Source organism: Arachis hypogaea, chromosome 13, assembly GCF_003086295.3.
Source record: "Arachis hypogaea cultivar Tifrunner chromosome 13, arahy.Tifrunner.gnm2.J5K5, whole genome shotgun sequence".
Taxonomy (NCBI): Eukaryota; Viridiplantae; Streptophyta; class Magnoliopsida; order Fabales; family Fabaceae; genus Arachis; species Arachis hypogaea.
The window spans coordinates 91,378,988-91,398,141 of NC_092048.1; the positions used below are offsets into that span (position 1 = coordinate 91,378,988).

The 19,154-nt window shown below is 37.8% G+C and overlaps 1 protein-coding gene and 1 long non-coding RNA gene across 2 annotated transcripts; both read right to left on the minus strand.

Moving 5' to 3' along the window:
* Positions 1 to 2,311: 2,311 nt before the first annotated feature.
* On the minus strand, positions 2,312 to 6,860 carry LOC112732367 (uncharacterized). Its single transcript, XR_003167988.3, has 8 exons — positions 6,236 to 6,860; positions 5,926 to 6,066; positions 5,575 to 5,755; positions 5,067 to 5,205; positions 4,160 to 4,435; positions 3,332 to 3,379; positions 3,025 to 3,106; positions 2,312 to 2,762 (listed from the first exon to the last, which is right to left on the minus strand). It is a non-coding gene; the product is annotated as an uncharacterized lncRNA (long non-coding RNA).
* Positions 6,861 to 7,217: 357 nt separating this feature from the next.
* LOC112735128 (uncharacterized) lies at positions 7,218 to 8,514 on the minus strand. Its single transcript, XM_025784699.1, has 5 exons — positions 8,484 to 8,514; positions 8,304 to 8,368; positions 7,887 to 7,944; positions 7,670 to 7,751; positions 7,218 to 7,359 (listed from the first exon to the last, which is right to left on the minus strand). The coding sequence occupies exons 1-5, from the start codon at positions 8,512 to 8,514 to the stop codon at positions 7,218 to 7,220; spliced, it is 378 nt and encodes a 125-aa protein (XP_025640484.1).
* Between the last annotated feature and the right edge of the window lie 10,640 nt (positions 8,515 to 19,154).

Below are 19,154 nucleotides of genomic sequence, written 5' to 3' on the forward strand. Positions count from 1 at the left end.
CATTTATTCGGATTTGCCTTGATTCCTCTTTGTGTGAGCATAAAACCCAGGAATTTTCCAGCTTCTACTGCGAAGGTGCATTTTGCAGGATTAAGTCGCATGCCATGCCTTCTTATGGTATCGAATACTTGGGCGAGGTCGGACAGCAACGTCTCTTCACTTTGTGTCTTTATTAACATGTCGTCCACATAGACTTCCATGATTTTTCCAATATGATCTGTGAAGACCTTATTCATTAATCTCTGATAAGTAGCTCCCGCGTTTTTAAGACCAAAAGGCATGACGATGTAGCAATAGTTTGCTTCTGGAGTTAAGAATGAAGTTTTTTTCTTGGTCGAGTGGATACATTGGGATTTGATTGTATCCTGAATATGCATCTATAAACGAGAGGTATTTATATCCGGAGGAGGCATCTACCAGAGCGTCGATACTTGGGAGTGGATAAGGATCTTTTGGGCAGGCTTTGTTGAGGTCAGTGTAGTCGGTGCACATTCGCCACTTCCCATTTGATTTTTTTACCAAGACGACGTTAGCTAACCATCACTACAAGAAAAACACCCATTCAGGTACACTTGAAAAGTGCAGCCAAAAGTTAAAAAAAGGGATGCCTTAGGCTACGGCTACGCTTTCTAGGCTACGGCTACGCTTTTTGGGGTGATTCCTATTCGGCCGTTGCCTATTCTCAAAGGCTATGCTTTTCTACACCAAGGGCTACGCTTTTGGCGTTTGGGATTAGGGTACGCTTTTCAAGTGATGCTATTCAGGACCAAATGCTACGCTTTTCAGCTTCCATTTTTGCCAAAATAGGCTACGCTTTTCAACGCTACTGCATCACCTGTAAAGCGTAGCCACATTGTATACCATGGCTACTTTTTATAAGTGTAACCTTAGGTCCCCCTTTTTTTTGTATACTATAGCTACTCTATATAAGTGTAGCCTTAGGTCCCTCATTGTTTTTTTTTAATTTTCTATATATATATATATATAATATTCTAATAATTTTTTGTACAACATAATATTTATAATATGATTATATATATAATTATGTATTTTTAATTAAATAAATTAAATATTATAAAATAAAAATAAATACACAATTATACTAAACTAAAAAATATTCTAGCAAAACATAGCAAATACATTCTAAAGATTCACAAGCACTATACTGTTACAATATATTAGTATATAAAACAATGGATCCAACTATCCAATTGAACAATCATTCAACAATAGAGTAAAAAAATGAAACATGTCTAAACTACTACTTTTCATGTATCAATGAACATAAAGAGGATTACAAATTAAATCTATTATTAAAATAAATAAAAGAAAAGAGAATAAACAAAGACCTTAGTGCCCTGAATACTAAGTCCCTATGAGTTGTGTGCCTGAAAATCATTTGAACGTACCCCACAAAGAAAGAGGATTTTTTTTGTCGGAGCCACTTATGTTGCCTCCTAGTGCCTTCATAAAGTGCTGAATAAATTCAGGGTGCCCTTCATAAGTGGTGACAGTAATGAGATTACCATCTTTTGCTGCCATGGTGTCTGGTTCAACCCAATGAGTACCGGAGGCAACCAATGCCGGTTTAACAGGAGGAAAAGCGGTGCACTTGCGATCTTTAGCTACACCTGCAGCCGCCAGAATCAACTGTCCAAAGAGCATTCACTACAAAAAATTATGGTAAAAACGGCGGTTTTTTTAGGTCTTTACGGCGGTTTGAACTGCCATTATTACCAATAATGGCGGTTTCGTAAAGCGACGTAATTCTGGGCGCCATTCTGGTTATTACGGCGGTTTTCTGAAAACTGCCACAATTCCCTGGGTTAAAACGGCGATTTTTGAATAGGTTAAAACGGCGGTTCAAACCGCCGTTATTTCCAGGATTAAAATGGCGGTTCTTGGATAGGTTAAAACGGCGGTTGAACCACCATTATTACCCTGACAGAGTGGCGTTTTGGTTGGTTAAAATGGCGGTTCAAACCACCGTTATTTCCAAGGTTAAAATGGCGGTTTTCAGATAGGTTAAAATGGCGGTTTGAACCGCCATTATTACCCTGACAGAGTAGCTTTTGGTTGGTTAAAACGGCATTTTTGAACCGCCATTTTTACCCTGACAGTAGCATTTTGGTTGGTTAAAATGGCATTTTTGAACCGCCATTTTACACTAACAGTGACATTTTTTATCGTTTAAAAAAATAATTTTTACCATCATTTTTATCGCGTTAAATAAATAATTGTGATTAAAATTTTACAATAGCAAAAAATCATAATCCATAAATGAAATATTAGATAACTCATAAACAAAATATTAATATAATATATAATTTTTTTATTATTGAAAATCAAAAGTAATTACTCCTATACAAAACCTTGTCTTACTAAACTTACCAAAATACAAGCATTGCAATAAACACTAATCAGTCAAATCTACCATCCAGTTTCCTAAACTATGTTAATATCTAATAATGTATTTAAACTATCTAATGAGTGTTGTTTTTACTACTTACAATATGAATATACAAGACAAGTAGCTTAGCTAAGTGATGATGAATAAGATTTGGAAGCCAAAAGTTTTCTCCTTTTGTAATTAACTTAGAACAACCCTGCCTTAGTTTCTTGGTCTCTTATGTGAGTTTCATCCCGGAAACTTGCTCCAACATCTTTGTTTCTTGCTCCAACACTCCAACTTCATTATCCAAACTCATCTCTTACAAAGGTTTGTAGGAACCTCTCCTCTCAGAGAATTTCTATCAAACCGGCTGTTATAAATTGAAATTATAACAATGAAAAGATGTCATTAGAAATAATATATAACTAGTCAAATAATATAAAGAGAAAAAATATAATTAGATTGGTAGAAAGAGTCGAGAAAATTTATTAAACAGCTAACGAGCAAAAGTGGTTGTAAAACTAGAGGGGGCAATTTCAGCATGCTAGCACAATGTGCCAACCCAGACATCTCAATAACATAAAACTATAAACATCACATAAGATATAAAGCATCATCTTCAGCGTTCTTACCTCTTAATATCACTGCTGCTTCTCCAACTTTGTTCCTCAATTGATTGGAAGTCTCAATAAGTGCTGTCTTTTTGCTAGTTACCTATATTACCCAAAAAGTATTAAGTCACACTTTCTGCACTTCCGGCTGCATTAATAAACTTAAAGATTCAAAATCTATTTATAATTCTTTATTTCCTTCATGATATATTTGTGTGTATAAATATATGGTCAAACCAAACAATATTGATCAGAATTTGCCGACAAATCCAACTCAAAAGAAGAAGAGCATCGGCAACTAAACTTTGAAAGGAATTCAAGTTTCTACCTCCTTAAAATCCACTTCCACATATAAATACGGTGCTTTCCCCTCCTCCTGAAAAGAAGATAGCTTTACAATGGAGTTTAAGACTATAAATTGGCAACCCATGATTCATAGGTGAGGTGAGTTGAATTAAGCAAAATGATACAAGTGCAAAATTTCACATTTTCTGTGCACATTTTAAGTCACCTCTCAATGAGGGATAAAAGCTAAAAAGCTAAGGCTCCAATTGAGCAATCCATCAATTTTTTATTGAATTTAACATGAAGGTTCTTAAAGATTACTATTAAGAATGAAGTAACAAAATTCATGTCCAGTACCATCATAATTTGTATAGGAGATTTGATAAATGGAGCCTATTAATTTGTTTAAAGATATTGGACCATTTTGATTCTTTTAAATAAACTACTTAAAATAAAAGAAAAGTACAAGAATAAAAAGAGCTACAGTTGTATATAATATTATATTATTGTTACTAATGAAGAGAAATTCTAATACAACACCAATTTTCTCTCTTGATAATGGATTAAACAAGTGATCAAAACCCCTTAATTACTTGAATAACGTTATAGACTTATATCATGGATCACAATGTCATAGAAATAGAAAAATGCTAATACAGTACACATCATAAGTCAACCAATTTTTATTCCTTGAAAATAAATATATACAAATGTGTATAGATTTTTCAAATATATTGTCATTCTTACTTCCATAAGAAAGTATGCGAGGGAGAATAAATATATACAAATGTGTATAGATTTTTCAAAGAATGCATACGTGTTAATGAGATTAAAGGGCCTAAGTATGTACCAAAGCAATAACACTAAGTACCTTGATTTTCTTAAGTAGCTCATAGCCTGTCATCCCTTGCATGCAATAGTATGTGATAAGCAAATTAACTTTGGACCTCTACAAAGCAGAAATTAATCCAACTATTATCCCTTCTAAGTAGCTATATTACATGCAATTAGAACTACAAAGCTTTGATTCATAATCAGGTAAAAGAGAGAAGAAAACTTATCCCATTCATGACATTCTGCTCACTATCGGTCAAGCCCAAGAACTCCAATTCCCTTGGCTCTAACCATAGAAATAGGATCACTACAACTGTAATTGAAAACCAGTGGTCAATTATCCACAGATTCTATGGATAATAGATGGTGAGGCAAGTGTTCATAACTGACTCAAATACTCTTTGAAAGATAAGAGTGCAATACAATACATCCTTAATTTTGAAGAATCCATGGATCAGAGCCATCAACAAAATTTAGAATATAACTTCGTTGACACCCAATCATTTCCTAGTGTTCTCTGTGGTAATAAGTAGGAGGAAATCTAATTTTCCAGTATGTAAAATGCCAAGAATACAATGTACGATTTTTGTTATAACTTATAACTAATAAAAGATTTTAGCAAAATATTAATTCTACCTAATCCCAGTAAAGGAACCAATTGCAAGTGAATAATTGAAAACCTCATCCCCTTCTATGTTGAAACTAGTCAAACTAACAAGTATTGACTAAGAACTAAACCAAGCTAAATAATCCACAATTTGGATTGCTGCATGGAGTAATTGAACACTAGAACAGACAAGTCTTCAGGTCACTGCTCATTAATGGCATTATAGAACTGAAACAATTTTTCTCTACCTCTTCTTTTCATTTTCTTTTTTTTTTTGGCATTGGCATAAGTGTTTCATGACAGATCAATTGATAAGAGGTAAATAAACTCCAAAAACCTGGGGTGAAAGGCAATGAGAGGGCTTTATAAACTTTCTGAAAGTAGACATTGATAAAATTAAGGCCAATGGCTTTGTTCCTCGTGCGCACCTCGCCTTCTTTTGGCTCTCCGATTTCTGCATCTTTCCACTTCAGAACCTGTCATCAAATTGGCAACCACAAAAATTGGTCACAGGATAATGAAGCAAACCACGGGATTTATAAATAAAGAAAATATATTATTCTCAAATTACAATTTATAAGAATAAAGTAGTTGTGGATTTATAACTTAGATTGAATGCACAATTATTAACTACTCAAGTTAAGGTTGATTTCTAAACAAATATTTAAGCCTATCACATAAGCAAAACATCTGAAATATAAAATCTGGTTCCCTAAATACTAAAAATATTTCAACAAATAGCACAAAGGAACAAAACTATTTTTCTTCTATACTGCCATTATGTGTACAAACTATGACTAAATCTAACAACAAAAACGTGTCAAATTTCACCAGATGCTTTATACCTCTTCCTTGAGTCTATTCTCAACATGGAAACCAGACAATTGCTACATGCTGAACTAACACACTAGCCTCTGACTTGTTCTTCTTGTGGCACCAACTTGGATAGCATATTCTACCCTCCTTGGACAGCATTGAGGTTGAGAATGGCAATCGCTCAGACCACAGCAGAAACTTTGATAGTTTCTGAGGAAAAGAAAACACAATAATAATAAATAAATAGTAAATAGTGTTGTTTGATGAGAGGTCTTCCTTATAGGAATTTCCTATCTCTCTAATTATATATAAATAGCTTCAGATATAAATCTGCAGAAGTTGATATATATAGCAAAACAGAAGAAACAGAAACAACACACCTTCCCATGGTTTCTAGAGAGCAAAAGAGAGCAGCACTACTACACGAGAAGCTGCAACGTCTTCGTTCCATTACTTACTCTCATGCTGTAATTCATACATGTCTTTATTTTCTGCTATAGATATCTTTAATTCCAAAATATCTGGATATAGAAAAATTGAAAGACGTAACTAATTAAAAATTTACCTATGATAGGAATTAATTAATTCCAATTTCAATACCTTATCAGCATATCCAATTTCACAGAAGCAAAAAGCAGAGAAATAATTTGTACTTTTGAACCCTAGAATGTAAAAAAGTAGCAAGCTGACCTTCCATATTCAGAACGAAAGGGAAATGCTGATGGCGGAAAAGACACAGATCTAGGACGGCAAGGAGAGGAAGTTGGAGGAGACGTCACCATAGGAGATGTCACTGGAGAAGAGTGTCGTTAGAGAACAAGAGGATCGGAGATCGTCGCACAGGCTAGGGGCATCGACAATAGGGAAACAACGTCGGCGAAATGCGGTTCCATGGCGTGAGGAAGAAGGCGTGTGTGTGGCTTGGAATCTTCGATTCTGTTGAAGATGCAGCAGCGATGGAGGGTAAAAGTGTAGTGGACAAAGCAACATAGACAAAAATGGATTCTGAAATGATTAAAATGGGATTCGACGGAGAGGAGTACGAAAGAGAGAAGGAAGAGGCCGCCATATGCATAGTGTTACAGGTTCTAAAACTAGGGATTGCAAAGTTTTGCATTTTATACATAGGTGTTAATGGGGTTTAAAACCGCCATAATTAATAGAACCGCCACCAAATATAAATCAATTATGGCGGCATTAATAAATGCCTTAATATCCGGATATTACGGCGGTTTTGAAGAACCGCCGTAATATAAATGCCGTTTTAAACCCTTTTTTGTAGTGATTCTGGAGGTGATTCCTAATTCCTCGTGCCAAGAATTCATTCCAAACAAACATGGTCTCATAAAGGACATGGCCTGTCTCATTATCACACATGTTTCTTTGAAGACTACACATAACGTGATATGAGTAGCTGAAAAAGAAATACATTGATATAAAGTGATAACAGTTTAAGTGTCATGAAACTGAAAATTTGAGCCTAAAAATATAAACATGTTAACCTAATAAAACTGTCACATGGAAATAAATTGATAACAATTTAAAATATAAGATTATAAGCAAATAAACTGAAAATCTGAGCCTAAAAATATAAACATTTTAACCTAGCAACTAAAAATAGTGACATGAGTTTGAATTAAATGCTATTTTGAAGATTAAATGATACCTAATTTCATGTCTTGGTCCACAAAAAATTCAGCTCTGGGTTGTAAACCAGTTTTTTCTTCATTTGTTCAGATTCTTCAACTGTGGTAGTGTTTAGCTTCATCCCAAGTTCAGCTGCAGTTGTCACAATCTCCATGGGAAACAATAACCTGTTTATAGATCAATCAACTACAAAACTTCATTTAATATCAGCTCAAACCTTGACAATTATTTCCATCATAAGGTACAAAATTCTTCTTGCTTATTTTCATACAAAAATAAAAATAGCAATAATCATCATCATTATCATGCAGGAAAAAAGTTGATAGCATTATTTGGTAAGCATGCATATAAAGATGAAGAGAAGCTCTTGAGTTACCCTGAAATACCACACCAGCGCAATTATATCTATAATGTGACAGTGCTAAGTTACTACAAATCATGGCTACCTGAAAGCGATAAAGCAAAACAGAGAAATACCACTTCGGCAAGCCTGTCCTTGAATGACCCAGCATTTGCATCAGCACGCATGAATATCTTCCGATAGGCTGCTTTAAGGTTCCTGATATGGATAATTAAACAAGAGAGAAGTTTAGTTGCAATGAAAAACAATCGAAGATGAGTAATTTTAAAATTTTTGTTAGTATAACCTCTGCAGTGCTGAATCCACGTCGAGTCAGGCCCACTAAATTTAGACCCCGAAGCTCCGCTCTTTCTCCGGCTACCATTGTGTACTTTCGAACATCTTGTGAAACCTGCATGTATATAAGAACATGACATTGTAGTTGCACACCTGAGTAATGTTAAATCATTTGGCATGGTAACAATATTTGCTTTAACAAGTTATCCAAGGAAAATTCAATATCAATAACACATTAGACCCAGTTTAATCAACTTTCTATTAATCATCCCGATGACCAATAATGCTGTATTGAATTCCAAAATCAAGAACAACCAGATTCCTCATACAATACTTACTAATCACAGCCTTCATAAACTTTTTTTCTAATTGGCTTAAGTGTTGTATACTATCCTTACATGATATCATAACAATCATATCTTTTTTGTTACAAACAGAAAAATTCGAAACAAAGAGATTCAAAGTAAAACGTACCACAGAACCACCACTAAGAAAAGAGAAAGAGCCAAGATGGCAGAATTGATGAACAGTAGTCGCTCCTGCAGTGTGAACATAGCCTTACATATGAAAAACATTAATTATTTTCCAACTATAAAATACAAGTTCATTAGAGGAAGCATTAGCAATTATAGTATACAACAAAGACGTATGGACCTAGCAGAAGCTTGCGACTCTCCTTAAACATGCTGGGTTGCAGAAAAATTTTGTTCCTTCCTTAACATAGCACCTAGTGATTAAAGCAATAAATTTAGCAATATACTCAACCATTAAAAAAAATGTTCATCATCAGATTGCACAAGCAGCGGCAGATTCAAAGGAGAAAATGGAACCAGAATGCGCAGAGGCAAGAAGAACGAGTAGACGCGGATGCAAATAAATAAATAGCATGTATGTTCACCAACAATACATGGGTTGTTCATCAAATCACAATTCACAATTACATATAAACCAGATAAAAAATCCCCAAATTAAAAACCCTAAAATTGGAACCCTAACCACCCAAATTTCAGAACCATACAGAAATCTATAGATACTTTCTCGACGATGTAAGCGTAGAGAGACGAGCTGAGCGCAGAGAGGATGAGCTGAGGGCAGAGACGACGATGGTGAGGGCGCAGCTAATGATCAATGCAGGAGGGCTCAGCTGACGATCAATGTAGGAGGGCGTAGCTGATGGTGAGTGGTGAAGTCGTGAGTGGTGAGTGCTGAGTGGGGAAGGAGCGACGGTGAGTGGGAACGGTGAGTGGTGAAGGTGAGAGGTGAGGGCACGAAAGGTTTCTCTGATAGGGAATCGAAGGTGAGGGCGCGATATGATCAGTTTGCTTTGGGGGGAAAGGGTAAAAAAATCCCTAAGTGTGCTTTGGAGAGCTGTGTCAATGCCTCCCTTGAAAGAACGTATTTGTGTTGGTGGAGCCCTAGCAGCGGCGGTGGAGCTTTAGCGGCGACAGAGCACCCCTTTTTTCTCTCTTCCTCGAGCTCTCTCTCTCTCTCTCGCTGGCATTCGACGACGACGGCGGCAAAGCGTATTTGGAGTTTAATTTCTGGCGACACCGATGGTTCTTGAGTGGATAGTGCGACGGCAGAACGTATCTGGGGCTTGATGAGATAGGCGACGAAGTGTTGGTGGTGACAAGTCGGGTGACTTCTGAGCTTTGGAGGGAAAAATTTTACGAAGTGTGAGCTTACACAGTGTGTGTGCTTACACCGGTAAAAAGTTAAGAGGGAAATTAAAAAATTCACCAAGTGTCAAATTTTTTGCTTTACAAACATAGGCATCACTTTTAAAACGCACCCAAAACTTAATAAATAGGCTACTCTCTAAAAGCGTCCCCTTTGATACAAAAAGTGAACCTATAGATATCAACCTACGACTACGTTTTATAAGTGATTTCTAAAATACCTAAGGCTACACTTTTTAAATGATGCCACAATTGTGTATCCTTTTCTCTTATAAAAAGGCAACACGGAGAAAAGCGTAGCCTATTCATAGAATAGGCTACGCTTTTCAAATGTAGCTTAAAAAAGTGTGGCTGAATGGGTATTTTTTTTGTAGTGCATAGTGGGTACTTGACTTCTCTTATGAATCCTGGCTCCAGTAGAGCTTGTACCTGCTCTTCCACAGCTTGGGATCGTTCGGTTTTGAGCTTTCTACGTCTCTGTTGTACTGGCCGAGATCCTGGGTAGACTGCTAGCTTATGGCACATTAACTCGAGGTCTATGCCTGGCATGTCTGCAGCCTTCCATGCAAAGAAGTCGAAGTTATCTCGTAAGAACTGTACGAGTGATTCTTTTATGTCTCTATTTAGGATTTTTCCAATATTGGTTGTTTTGTCCGGGATGTCTCCGATCTGGACTTTCTCTACTTCACCTTCGGGCTGTGGGCGGAGTTCTTCCCGCCTCTGAACTCTCCCGAGTTCGATTGTGTGGAACTCTTCTCCTCTGCCTCTGAGGTTTAGATTTTCGTTGTAGCAGCGGCATGCCGTCTTCTGGTCTGCTTTTATTGTAGCTATCCCTTCTGCAGTTGGGAATTTCATGCATAGATGTGGGGTCGAGACTATTGCGTCGAGATGATTCAACGTTGTCCGACCTATTAAGCCGTTGTAGGCCGAACTCACGTCGACCATGATGTAGTCTATCTTGAGTGTTATTGACTGGCTTCCTTTTTTGAAGGTTGTGTGTAGTGAGACGTATCCAAGTAGTTGAACTGGGGTGTCTCCCAGTCTGAACAGGCTGTTCGGATATGCTCTGAATTCTTTTTCTTCCAGGCCGAGCTTGTCGAAGGCAGTTTTGAATAAGATATCAGCGGAGCACCCTTGGTCTATCATTGTGCGGTGGAGATTTGCATTTGCCAGCATGATAGTGATAACCATGAGATCGTCATGTCCTGGGATGATATCGGATGCGTCTTCTTTGGTGAAAATAATTGCGGGGATGTCGGGTGCTTCCTCCTTCCCCTCGACATGATATAATTCTTTAAGATATCTTTTACGAGATGATTTGGAGATTCCTCCTCCCGCAAATCCACCGTGTATCATGTGGACGTGTCTTTCTGGTGTACGAGGTGATCGCTCAGTTCGTCCGACATCTTCGTCCCTTCTTCTTTTTCTTTGCTCATCGTCTCGGGTGGCCAGGTACCGATCTAATTTCCCTTCTCTTACTAGTTTTTCTATGACATTCTTTAAGTCAAAACATTCGTTGGTAGAATGCCCACGGATTCGATGGTATTCACAATATTCAGTCCGATTTCCTCCTCTTTTTTTGCCTTTGAGTGGTCGAGCTGGGGGTATTTTTCGGTGTGGCAAACTTCTCTATAGACATCCACAAGGGACACCCGAAGAGGGGTGTAATCGTGGTATTTTTTGATTTTTTCCCCATGTCGATCTTCCTTCTTTTTGGACTCTTTATCCTTATCCCGGGAGGGGTAGGTGAATCCGGATTTTGAGGTCTCTCCTAGTCGAGAGTTTTCCTCCATGTTGATGTACTTCTCTGCTCGTTCCTGCAGTTCGTACAGAGATGTGGGGTGTTTTTTCGATATAGATTGGCTAAAAGGTCCCTCTCGTAAGCCATTGATGAGGCCCATAATGGCGGCCTCCGTTGGTAGGCTTTGTATGTCCAGGCACGTTTTGTTGAATCTTTCCATGTAGTTGCAAAGACTTTTCCGATCTCCTTGCTTGATTCCTAATAGACTTGGGGCGTGCTTCGCCTTATCTTTTTGGATGGAGAATCTGGCCAGAAACTTCTTGGCTAAGTCGTCGAAGCTTGAGATGGACTGATAATGAGATTTGCTCGATGGTCTAGATTTTCTTCTTATAGAAAGAATTACTTCGTTGTAAGCATAGCTCCAAACCATCAAACAATTCCCACATAAAAAATTTGAGTTGTCACAAGTGCAAACCCCAAATAAGAATTAACCGGAGTATTTAGACTCCGGGTCGTCTCACAAGGAATTGCAATGAAGTGCTCAATTATTGACTATAAAGGGGGTAAGGGGGTTTGGTTTTATATTTTTGCAAGAAAGTAAATGGCAAGAGAAATTAAATGACAAGAAGGTAAAATGACAAGAGCTAAATAAAATAAAGGAAAAATACTCTTGGCTAGACATAGGTAATTGAGATCACCATCCTTGTCTACATACCAAATATTGATAATTATGAGAGGCCAACCTATTAAGTCTACTTCCCAAAGCCTTAAGTACGTAATATCTACTCCTAGGCTTGAAGTACGTCAAATAGGCTTGATCACATCAACTCATAAGTCCCAACCTACCTACTAATTAGATTAGTAGTGGGTTGGCGTCAATGAGTATCAAATTGATCACCAAGGGTTCTCAAATCACCAAATCATTGAGACCCAATGACTCAAGGTCACTCAATTCCCTTAGCCTAAGCCAAGAATAAAGAGAACTACTCAAAAACTAGAGGAAACATTTTATCAAACACTTAGTGTGCAAGAAAAGTAAACATCATAAAATGCAAGAATTAAAGAAACCCACAACTAACATAAGCAAGAAATCATAAGAATAATCAAGATCAACATAAAAGAGCATGGAAACATAAAATTGCATTAAAAGAAAATTAAGATCCAACAATGTCCGTCAACATAAAAGAGAGCAAAACATGAGATTAACAAGAGAAACTAAGAAGATTAAGACAATGGAACACTAAAATGTAAAGAGAATTGAAATCAAAACAAGAATTGAAAGAGAGATTTGAGAGTGATTAACCTAATTTTACCCTAATTTCTATCCTAAATCTAGAGAGAGTAGAGAGCCCCTCTATCTAGAATTCTATCCTAAAACATCATGAAAACTAAACTATGACTACTTAGTTCATTCCCCCCTCAATCCTTGGGTTCAATAGCATCAGAAATGAGTTGAATTGGGCCCAAAATGAGCTACAAATCGCTGGGGGCGATTTCATTAAAGTGGACCCACGGGTAGAATCGGCGTGCACGCGTACATGGCACGTGCGCGCCCCTTAACACGAAGTAATATATGGCAAATTTTATATCATTTCGAAGCTCCGGATGTTAGCTTTCCAACGCAATTGAAACCTCCTCATTTGGACCTCTGTAGCTCAAGTTATGGTCGATTGAGTGCCAGAAGGTCGGCCTTGACAGCTTTACGGTTCCTTCATTTCTTCATGAGTTCTCCCACTCTGCATGCTTTTTCTTCATTCCTTCCATCCAATACTTGCCTTATAAACCTGAAATCACTCAAAAAACACATCAAGGCATCGAATGGAATTAAAGTGAATTAAAATCACCAATTTTAGGGCCTAAAAAGTATGTTTTCACATTTAAGCACAAATCAAGGGAGAATTGCAAAATCATGCTAATTCATTGAATAAATGTGAGAAAAGTTGATAAAACTACCCAAATTAAGCACAAGATAAACCACAAAATTGGGGTTTATCATGGACCTAGGAGGTAGATTGTCGAACCATCTAATTGCTGTTTTTGTTAAAGTAGTCGGAAAGGCTTTGCAGCGAACTGCATCTGAGGCGTCAGTGAGGTACATTCTACTTCTGAAATTGTTGAGATGATGGCCGAGATCTATAGTGCCATCATACAGAGTCATGTCGAGAAGTTTGAAGTCTTTTGGGATTTTGGCCTTCATAATCTCTTTGGTGAATGGATCTTGGTCCTTACGGGAGTCATTTTCGTGATCGGATCGAGTAGTCTTGGTTTTGAGATCGGCTTCGAGTTTTAAGAGCTTGTCCTCTAACTCAAGGCATCATCTAACTTCCCTTCATAGGTCTCTCTCAGCTTCTCGTTGATGCTCTACCTCCTTTTCGAGTTGCTTCAAGCGATCTCGAAGTGCCTCCATAGTTCCCACCTTTGGTGAATCATCGTTTTTGTTAGGGTGAGGAGTATCTTTTGGTGTAGTGTCTGCGTTCTTGTGCGGCGTTCTATCTTCTAGATCTGAATTGTAGTCATTGTCATGGTCATCCACCATGGTGATGGGATGACTTCCAGGTTCCCCGGCAATGGCGCCAATGTTTCGAGGGTTACCTGAAACTGTAGGTCGATCTCGGACGAGATCTTTTGTGCTGATCGGAGATGACGTGTCCAGCTATGAGTTGCGGTCGGAGCTATTGTGTCCGGGTTGTTGAGATTAGCTGCACTGCTGATCCTTCACCACCGAAGGGTGGGGGGTGATGACATGTCACCATGTCATGTTTTTCTATGCTTTTTCTTTTGTTTTCAATAGGTTTTATGCACTTTCTTGAGCCATAAGTAAGCCAATTGGGTGAAATTTCATATTTCTTTTGATTCAATCAACCATAGATGAATTAATGCAATTTCATGAGATTTTATGCTATAATTGTCATATATTATGAAAGAATAACAAACTCATGATTTTGAGCATAGCTTTGATGTGTTTGGTTGATTGATGATAGGTGAAAAGAGTTTTGAAGAAGGTTGAAGGAAGAAGGAATGGCTAGGAGCAAGAGAGAACAAAAAGTTTGAGCCAAAGTTTGCCTCAAACTTTAGCTCAAACTTTTGGAAGAGTTGAAAACATGCTAGAGGAAAAAAGTTTGAGCCAAAGTTTGCCTCAAACTTTAGCTCAAACTTTTGGAAGAATTGAAAATACCCTGGAGGAAAAAGCTTGAGCCAACGTTTGCCTCAAACTTTTTGACAAACGTTGGCATCACAAAAACAACACCCTGGAGCAAAAGCTTGCGCCAACGTTTGCCTCAATCTTTTTGGCAAACGTTGGCGCCACACACCACAACAGCCTGAAGGGGTATACTTCCAACAAGAATAACTTGAGCTACAGAGCTCCAAATGAGGTGATTCAAAAAGCAATGGAAAGTAGGAATAGAGAGCTTTCCAAGAATATATGGCACTGCATGGTGGACACTAAAATTGAGGGAGAAAACTGCCCCGCAATGTGCATAAACGAACATGGTGGCAACCTGCAGTGAGGCCAACTGACCCTGCACCTTCGACGGAGTATAACTCGAGCTGTAGAGCTCCAAATGATACGCTTCCAATGGCATTGGAAAGTAGACATTCAGGGATTTCCAAAAATATATAATAGTATGGGGTGGACAATACGTTTGAGCCTCCAGAACTGGCGTTTTCTACCACATTTGAGGCAAACTTTACCTCAAACGCTGCACACCAAAGCCAGCGACCCTGCCCTCTTCAAATGAGCATAACTTGAGTTGTAGATGTCCAATTGAGGTGATTCCAATTGGGTTAGAAAGCTGACATTCAGTGCTTTCTAACCATATATAATAGTCTATAGTGGGAATGAAATTGGAAATGTTGACAAGAGGACAAAGTAGCGCCACAAGACATGCAAGGGAGGATCCACGTTTGAGCTAAAGTTTGACTTCAAACTTTAAGCCAAACGTGGATGACAGCAAAAAGAGCAAGCTGCTACAAAAAACTTGAGTCAAAGTTTGCCTCAAACTTTGACTCAAACTTTTTTTGGTTCATGGTCCGGTTCAAAGCTTAAATATTTCCCAAGGTCAAGAGCAATCAACAGAGGCTATTTTCAACCCAATTCCATCAAGGCCAAAAGCCCAATTGACATCAATCAAAGGCACAAGAAACAATTTGATTAGGAATTTCATTTTCTTTGTAATTTGCTTTTCAATTTTATTTTCATTTGTCATGTTTGTAAAAGCCTATAAAAAGGCATCATTTTTTATTTTAGAAAGGAGAGTCCCATCAGAGAGTACAGGGGAGCTCCATTAGAGAGCTCTCTCTTAGTTTTCATTCTTGTCTTGAATCTTGGGTTAAGTATTGAAGAAATTCTGTTTCAATCTCACCTTGAGAATTTTCTTGTTTACTTTCTCTGCACAATTGAATTTCCATTCCTGTTCACTGCTTCACCTTCTCTTGGCTTCTGCAATTTACTTTTCTTTAATTTCTCTTGCAATTGTTCTTGTTGGATCAAGGAAGGATTTGAGATCTAGACTTGTTTTCTAGTCTCTTCCACTCCTGAGATCTTCAATCTTCTTTTAAATTGCTGCAAATTAAGCATAGTCTTTCTGTCTTTAAAGTCTTTAAGAAATTTTACTTTCTGTTGCATTGCTTCCAATTTGCTTCTTTGTTTATATTGCTCCCAGCACCCAGTTCGATTTATTCTTCCTACAATTTACATTTCCAGTTGCTTGATCTATTGCTTTCTTTAATTTCCAGCACCCACTCCCCTTTAATTTCATGCAATTTACATTTTTTGTCATTTAAGATTTTGCCAATTTACATTTCTTGCTCTTTAAGTTTCTGTCCAATTTACTTTTTGTAACTTTAAATTCCTTGTCATTTACATTTTGTTGCTTTAAGTCTCACCCAATCTCACTTAAATGTTAGCTTGACTAAACTAATCACCCACTAAAGTTGCTTGATCCATCAATCCCTGTGGGATCGACCTCACTCACGTGAGTTATTATTACTTGATGCGACCCGGTATACTTGCCGGTTAGTCTTGGGTGTTTTGGAAATTCGTTTTTCCACAAATTTTCCCATCAAGTTTTTGGCGCCGTTGCCGGGGATTGATTTAGATCAACAATGATTAAGTGGGTGAGAAGTCTAGATCAAGCATTTTCTTTATTTTTATTTTCTATTTTAGATTGAAACCAAGGTGTTTGTGTTTTTGCCTCACTAAGAAATTCTCATCTCTGATATGAGTAATTTCAATTTTCATTGATGTTTGCAAAATACAAATGGAGTTCAACTCATCATTTGGTCAAACAAAATTTTATGGGATATTACCCACCATCATCAATCTCTAATGATGGCTGGGAATATCACCAAGAAACTTCAAATTCTGGGCACTCCAATTCATGGAGCTATGCTTCAGAACCACAAGATGAGAAAGAAAATCATATGGGATATTTCCCTCCACCACAAAATGCTGCAAGTCATGATTTTAATGTTGGATGGGAAGGGAATTCTAATGCTCCATATGATATTCATCCGAAGATATCATCACTTGACCACGCTTCAACAGAAAGCCTCTGTCAAAACTCACCACCCACACAAACTTCCATGAACCAAAGACTCTCAAAGCTTGAGTCCATGCTCAAAAGAATTGCAGAGGAGAAAGAGAAATACCAGAAAGAACAAGAGAACTCCCTCAAAAACATGGAAGTGCAGTTAGGCAAATTATTGAATGCAAGGAAGGAGGAAATGGAAAAACAAGAACACAAGGTCCCTGTGTCAAGTGAAATTGCAAAAAAGGAAGAGGTGGTGAAAGTATTGGAACCTGAAACTCCACTTGAGATGACAAGAGGACCTGAACACTCACAACCTCCTCAAACTTCCCTGGACCAAAAACTCTCAACAATTGACTCTGAGATTGAAAGGTATGAAGAGGAGATGAAGAAAGCTTGGGAAAATCAACAAACCTCCTCCATGAAAGAGCTATTAAAGCAAATGTTGAGTGCAAAGAAAGGAGTGGAGGAGCAAGAAAGTGAGGAAGTCATTCCAGAAAATTTACACTCAATGAGGAAGAGTTCATGGAACCACCGATTCAAAAGGCTCTGGATGAATACAAAACTCCAATAATCACACAGCAATCAAGACTTGGATTCAAAGAAGTGTGATGCACATAAACTAGTTATGCTACGATTTAGGAAATTGCACGATCGGCAAAATTCCTTCCGGCAAGTGCACCGGTTATCGTCGTCAAGTAAAAACTCACAATAGAGTGAGGTCGAATCCCACAAGGATTGGTTGATTGAGCAATTCGGATTAGAAGTGTGTTCTAGTTGAGCGGAATCAAGAATTGAGATGAGAATTGCGGAATGTAAAATTGGCGGGAAAAGTAAATGACAAGAAAATTAAATGGCTGAATCTTAAATTGCATGAATTAAAGAGCAGAATGTAAATTGCTGAAATTAAAAGGGAATGGGGGTGATTGCAAGAATTGAATTGCTGAATGTAAAGAGAAAGTGGAAATCAGAAATGGGGAATTCATTGGGTTTAGGAGATATTGAAGTCTCCGAATCAAAACATGTATATCTCTTCCTCAACCAATGCATTCATTGAATTTTGCTTGGCAATCTTATATGATTGGATCCCAATTCCTTGGCTCACCAATGCTCTCTAAAAACAAACAAATTCCCAATCCCTTGGTTTAAATGTTCATAAGAAGAGATGATGCTTGATCACTGATTATACCACACAATTTCATGAACCACAATTTGGTAGGATTACATGTCACAATATCCATCCAAACCCCAATCCAATCCACTGTGAGAAAGCTTCTCTAGCATGAATCCTCCATTCCTTTCCCAAGGCTCCGAAGGATTCCAAGTATGAGTAGTTTCTTTCCCAAGACAACTACTCAATGGAATTAGATCGAGAAGCTTTCTAACAAAATTCAAGAGAAAAGATTGAAGAAGAAGATAAACTATTATTGATTCATTGAATTACAATAGAGCTCCCTAACCCAATGAAAGGGGGTTTAGTGAATCATAGCTCTGAATTCAATTACAAAGAAAAAGAAACTAGCTAAAAGTGAAAGTCAAAGTCCTTTTCCTAACTTAACTTCTATCCTATTTATACACTTTCTATATTGAGCTTCAGTTGTGCTTCTTGGGCTTTGAGGCCTCTCCTTGCTTTTCTTTTTGCCTTGGGTTTATGATCCATAATTTTGATGAGGTTGTTGATCCAAATCCTGTAACATTTATTGAGCCAACTTAGTGATAATCAAATAATGACACATGACTCAATAATTTGAGATTTCAAACTCATCAATCCTTCAGGCCCAATCCCATAAACCATGATATTCAATTGGGTTTCATACCAAAGTAAGTTTAAGTTAATAATTGTGCTCAAAGACTAACTTAAACCACAATATTTTTGGCCCAGAAACCCTTTTCAAGAGTGGCGTTTAAGTTGTAGTTTAAGCTTAAACTGCAGCTTAAACGCCAGACACTTCCAGTGAGGCTATTTGTAGAAGCACGTTTAAGCTTCAGTTAAGGTTAAACTGAAGCTTAAACGTGGAAATGGAAGAATGGTAGCCCTGGAGAGTAATGTAGTCGAACACGTTTAACCTCCAGTTTAAGGTTAAACTGGAGGTTAAACGTGGAAGAGGAATGAGGCATCCTGGAGGTCGAACACGTTTAACCTCCAGTTTGAGGTCAAACTGGAGGTTAAACGTGGAAAAGGGTGGAGGCATACTGGAGGTCGAACACGTTTAACCTCCAGTTTGAGGTCAAACTGGAGGTTAAACGTGGAAGCTTGGAATGGTGGCCCTGGAGGTGTCGAACACGTTTAACCTCCAGTTTGGGGTCAAACTGGAGGTTAAACGTGGAGGTGGAGAGAGCAACCCTGGAGTGAAAGAAAACGTCGAACACGTTT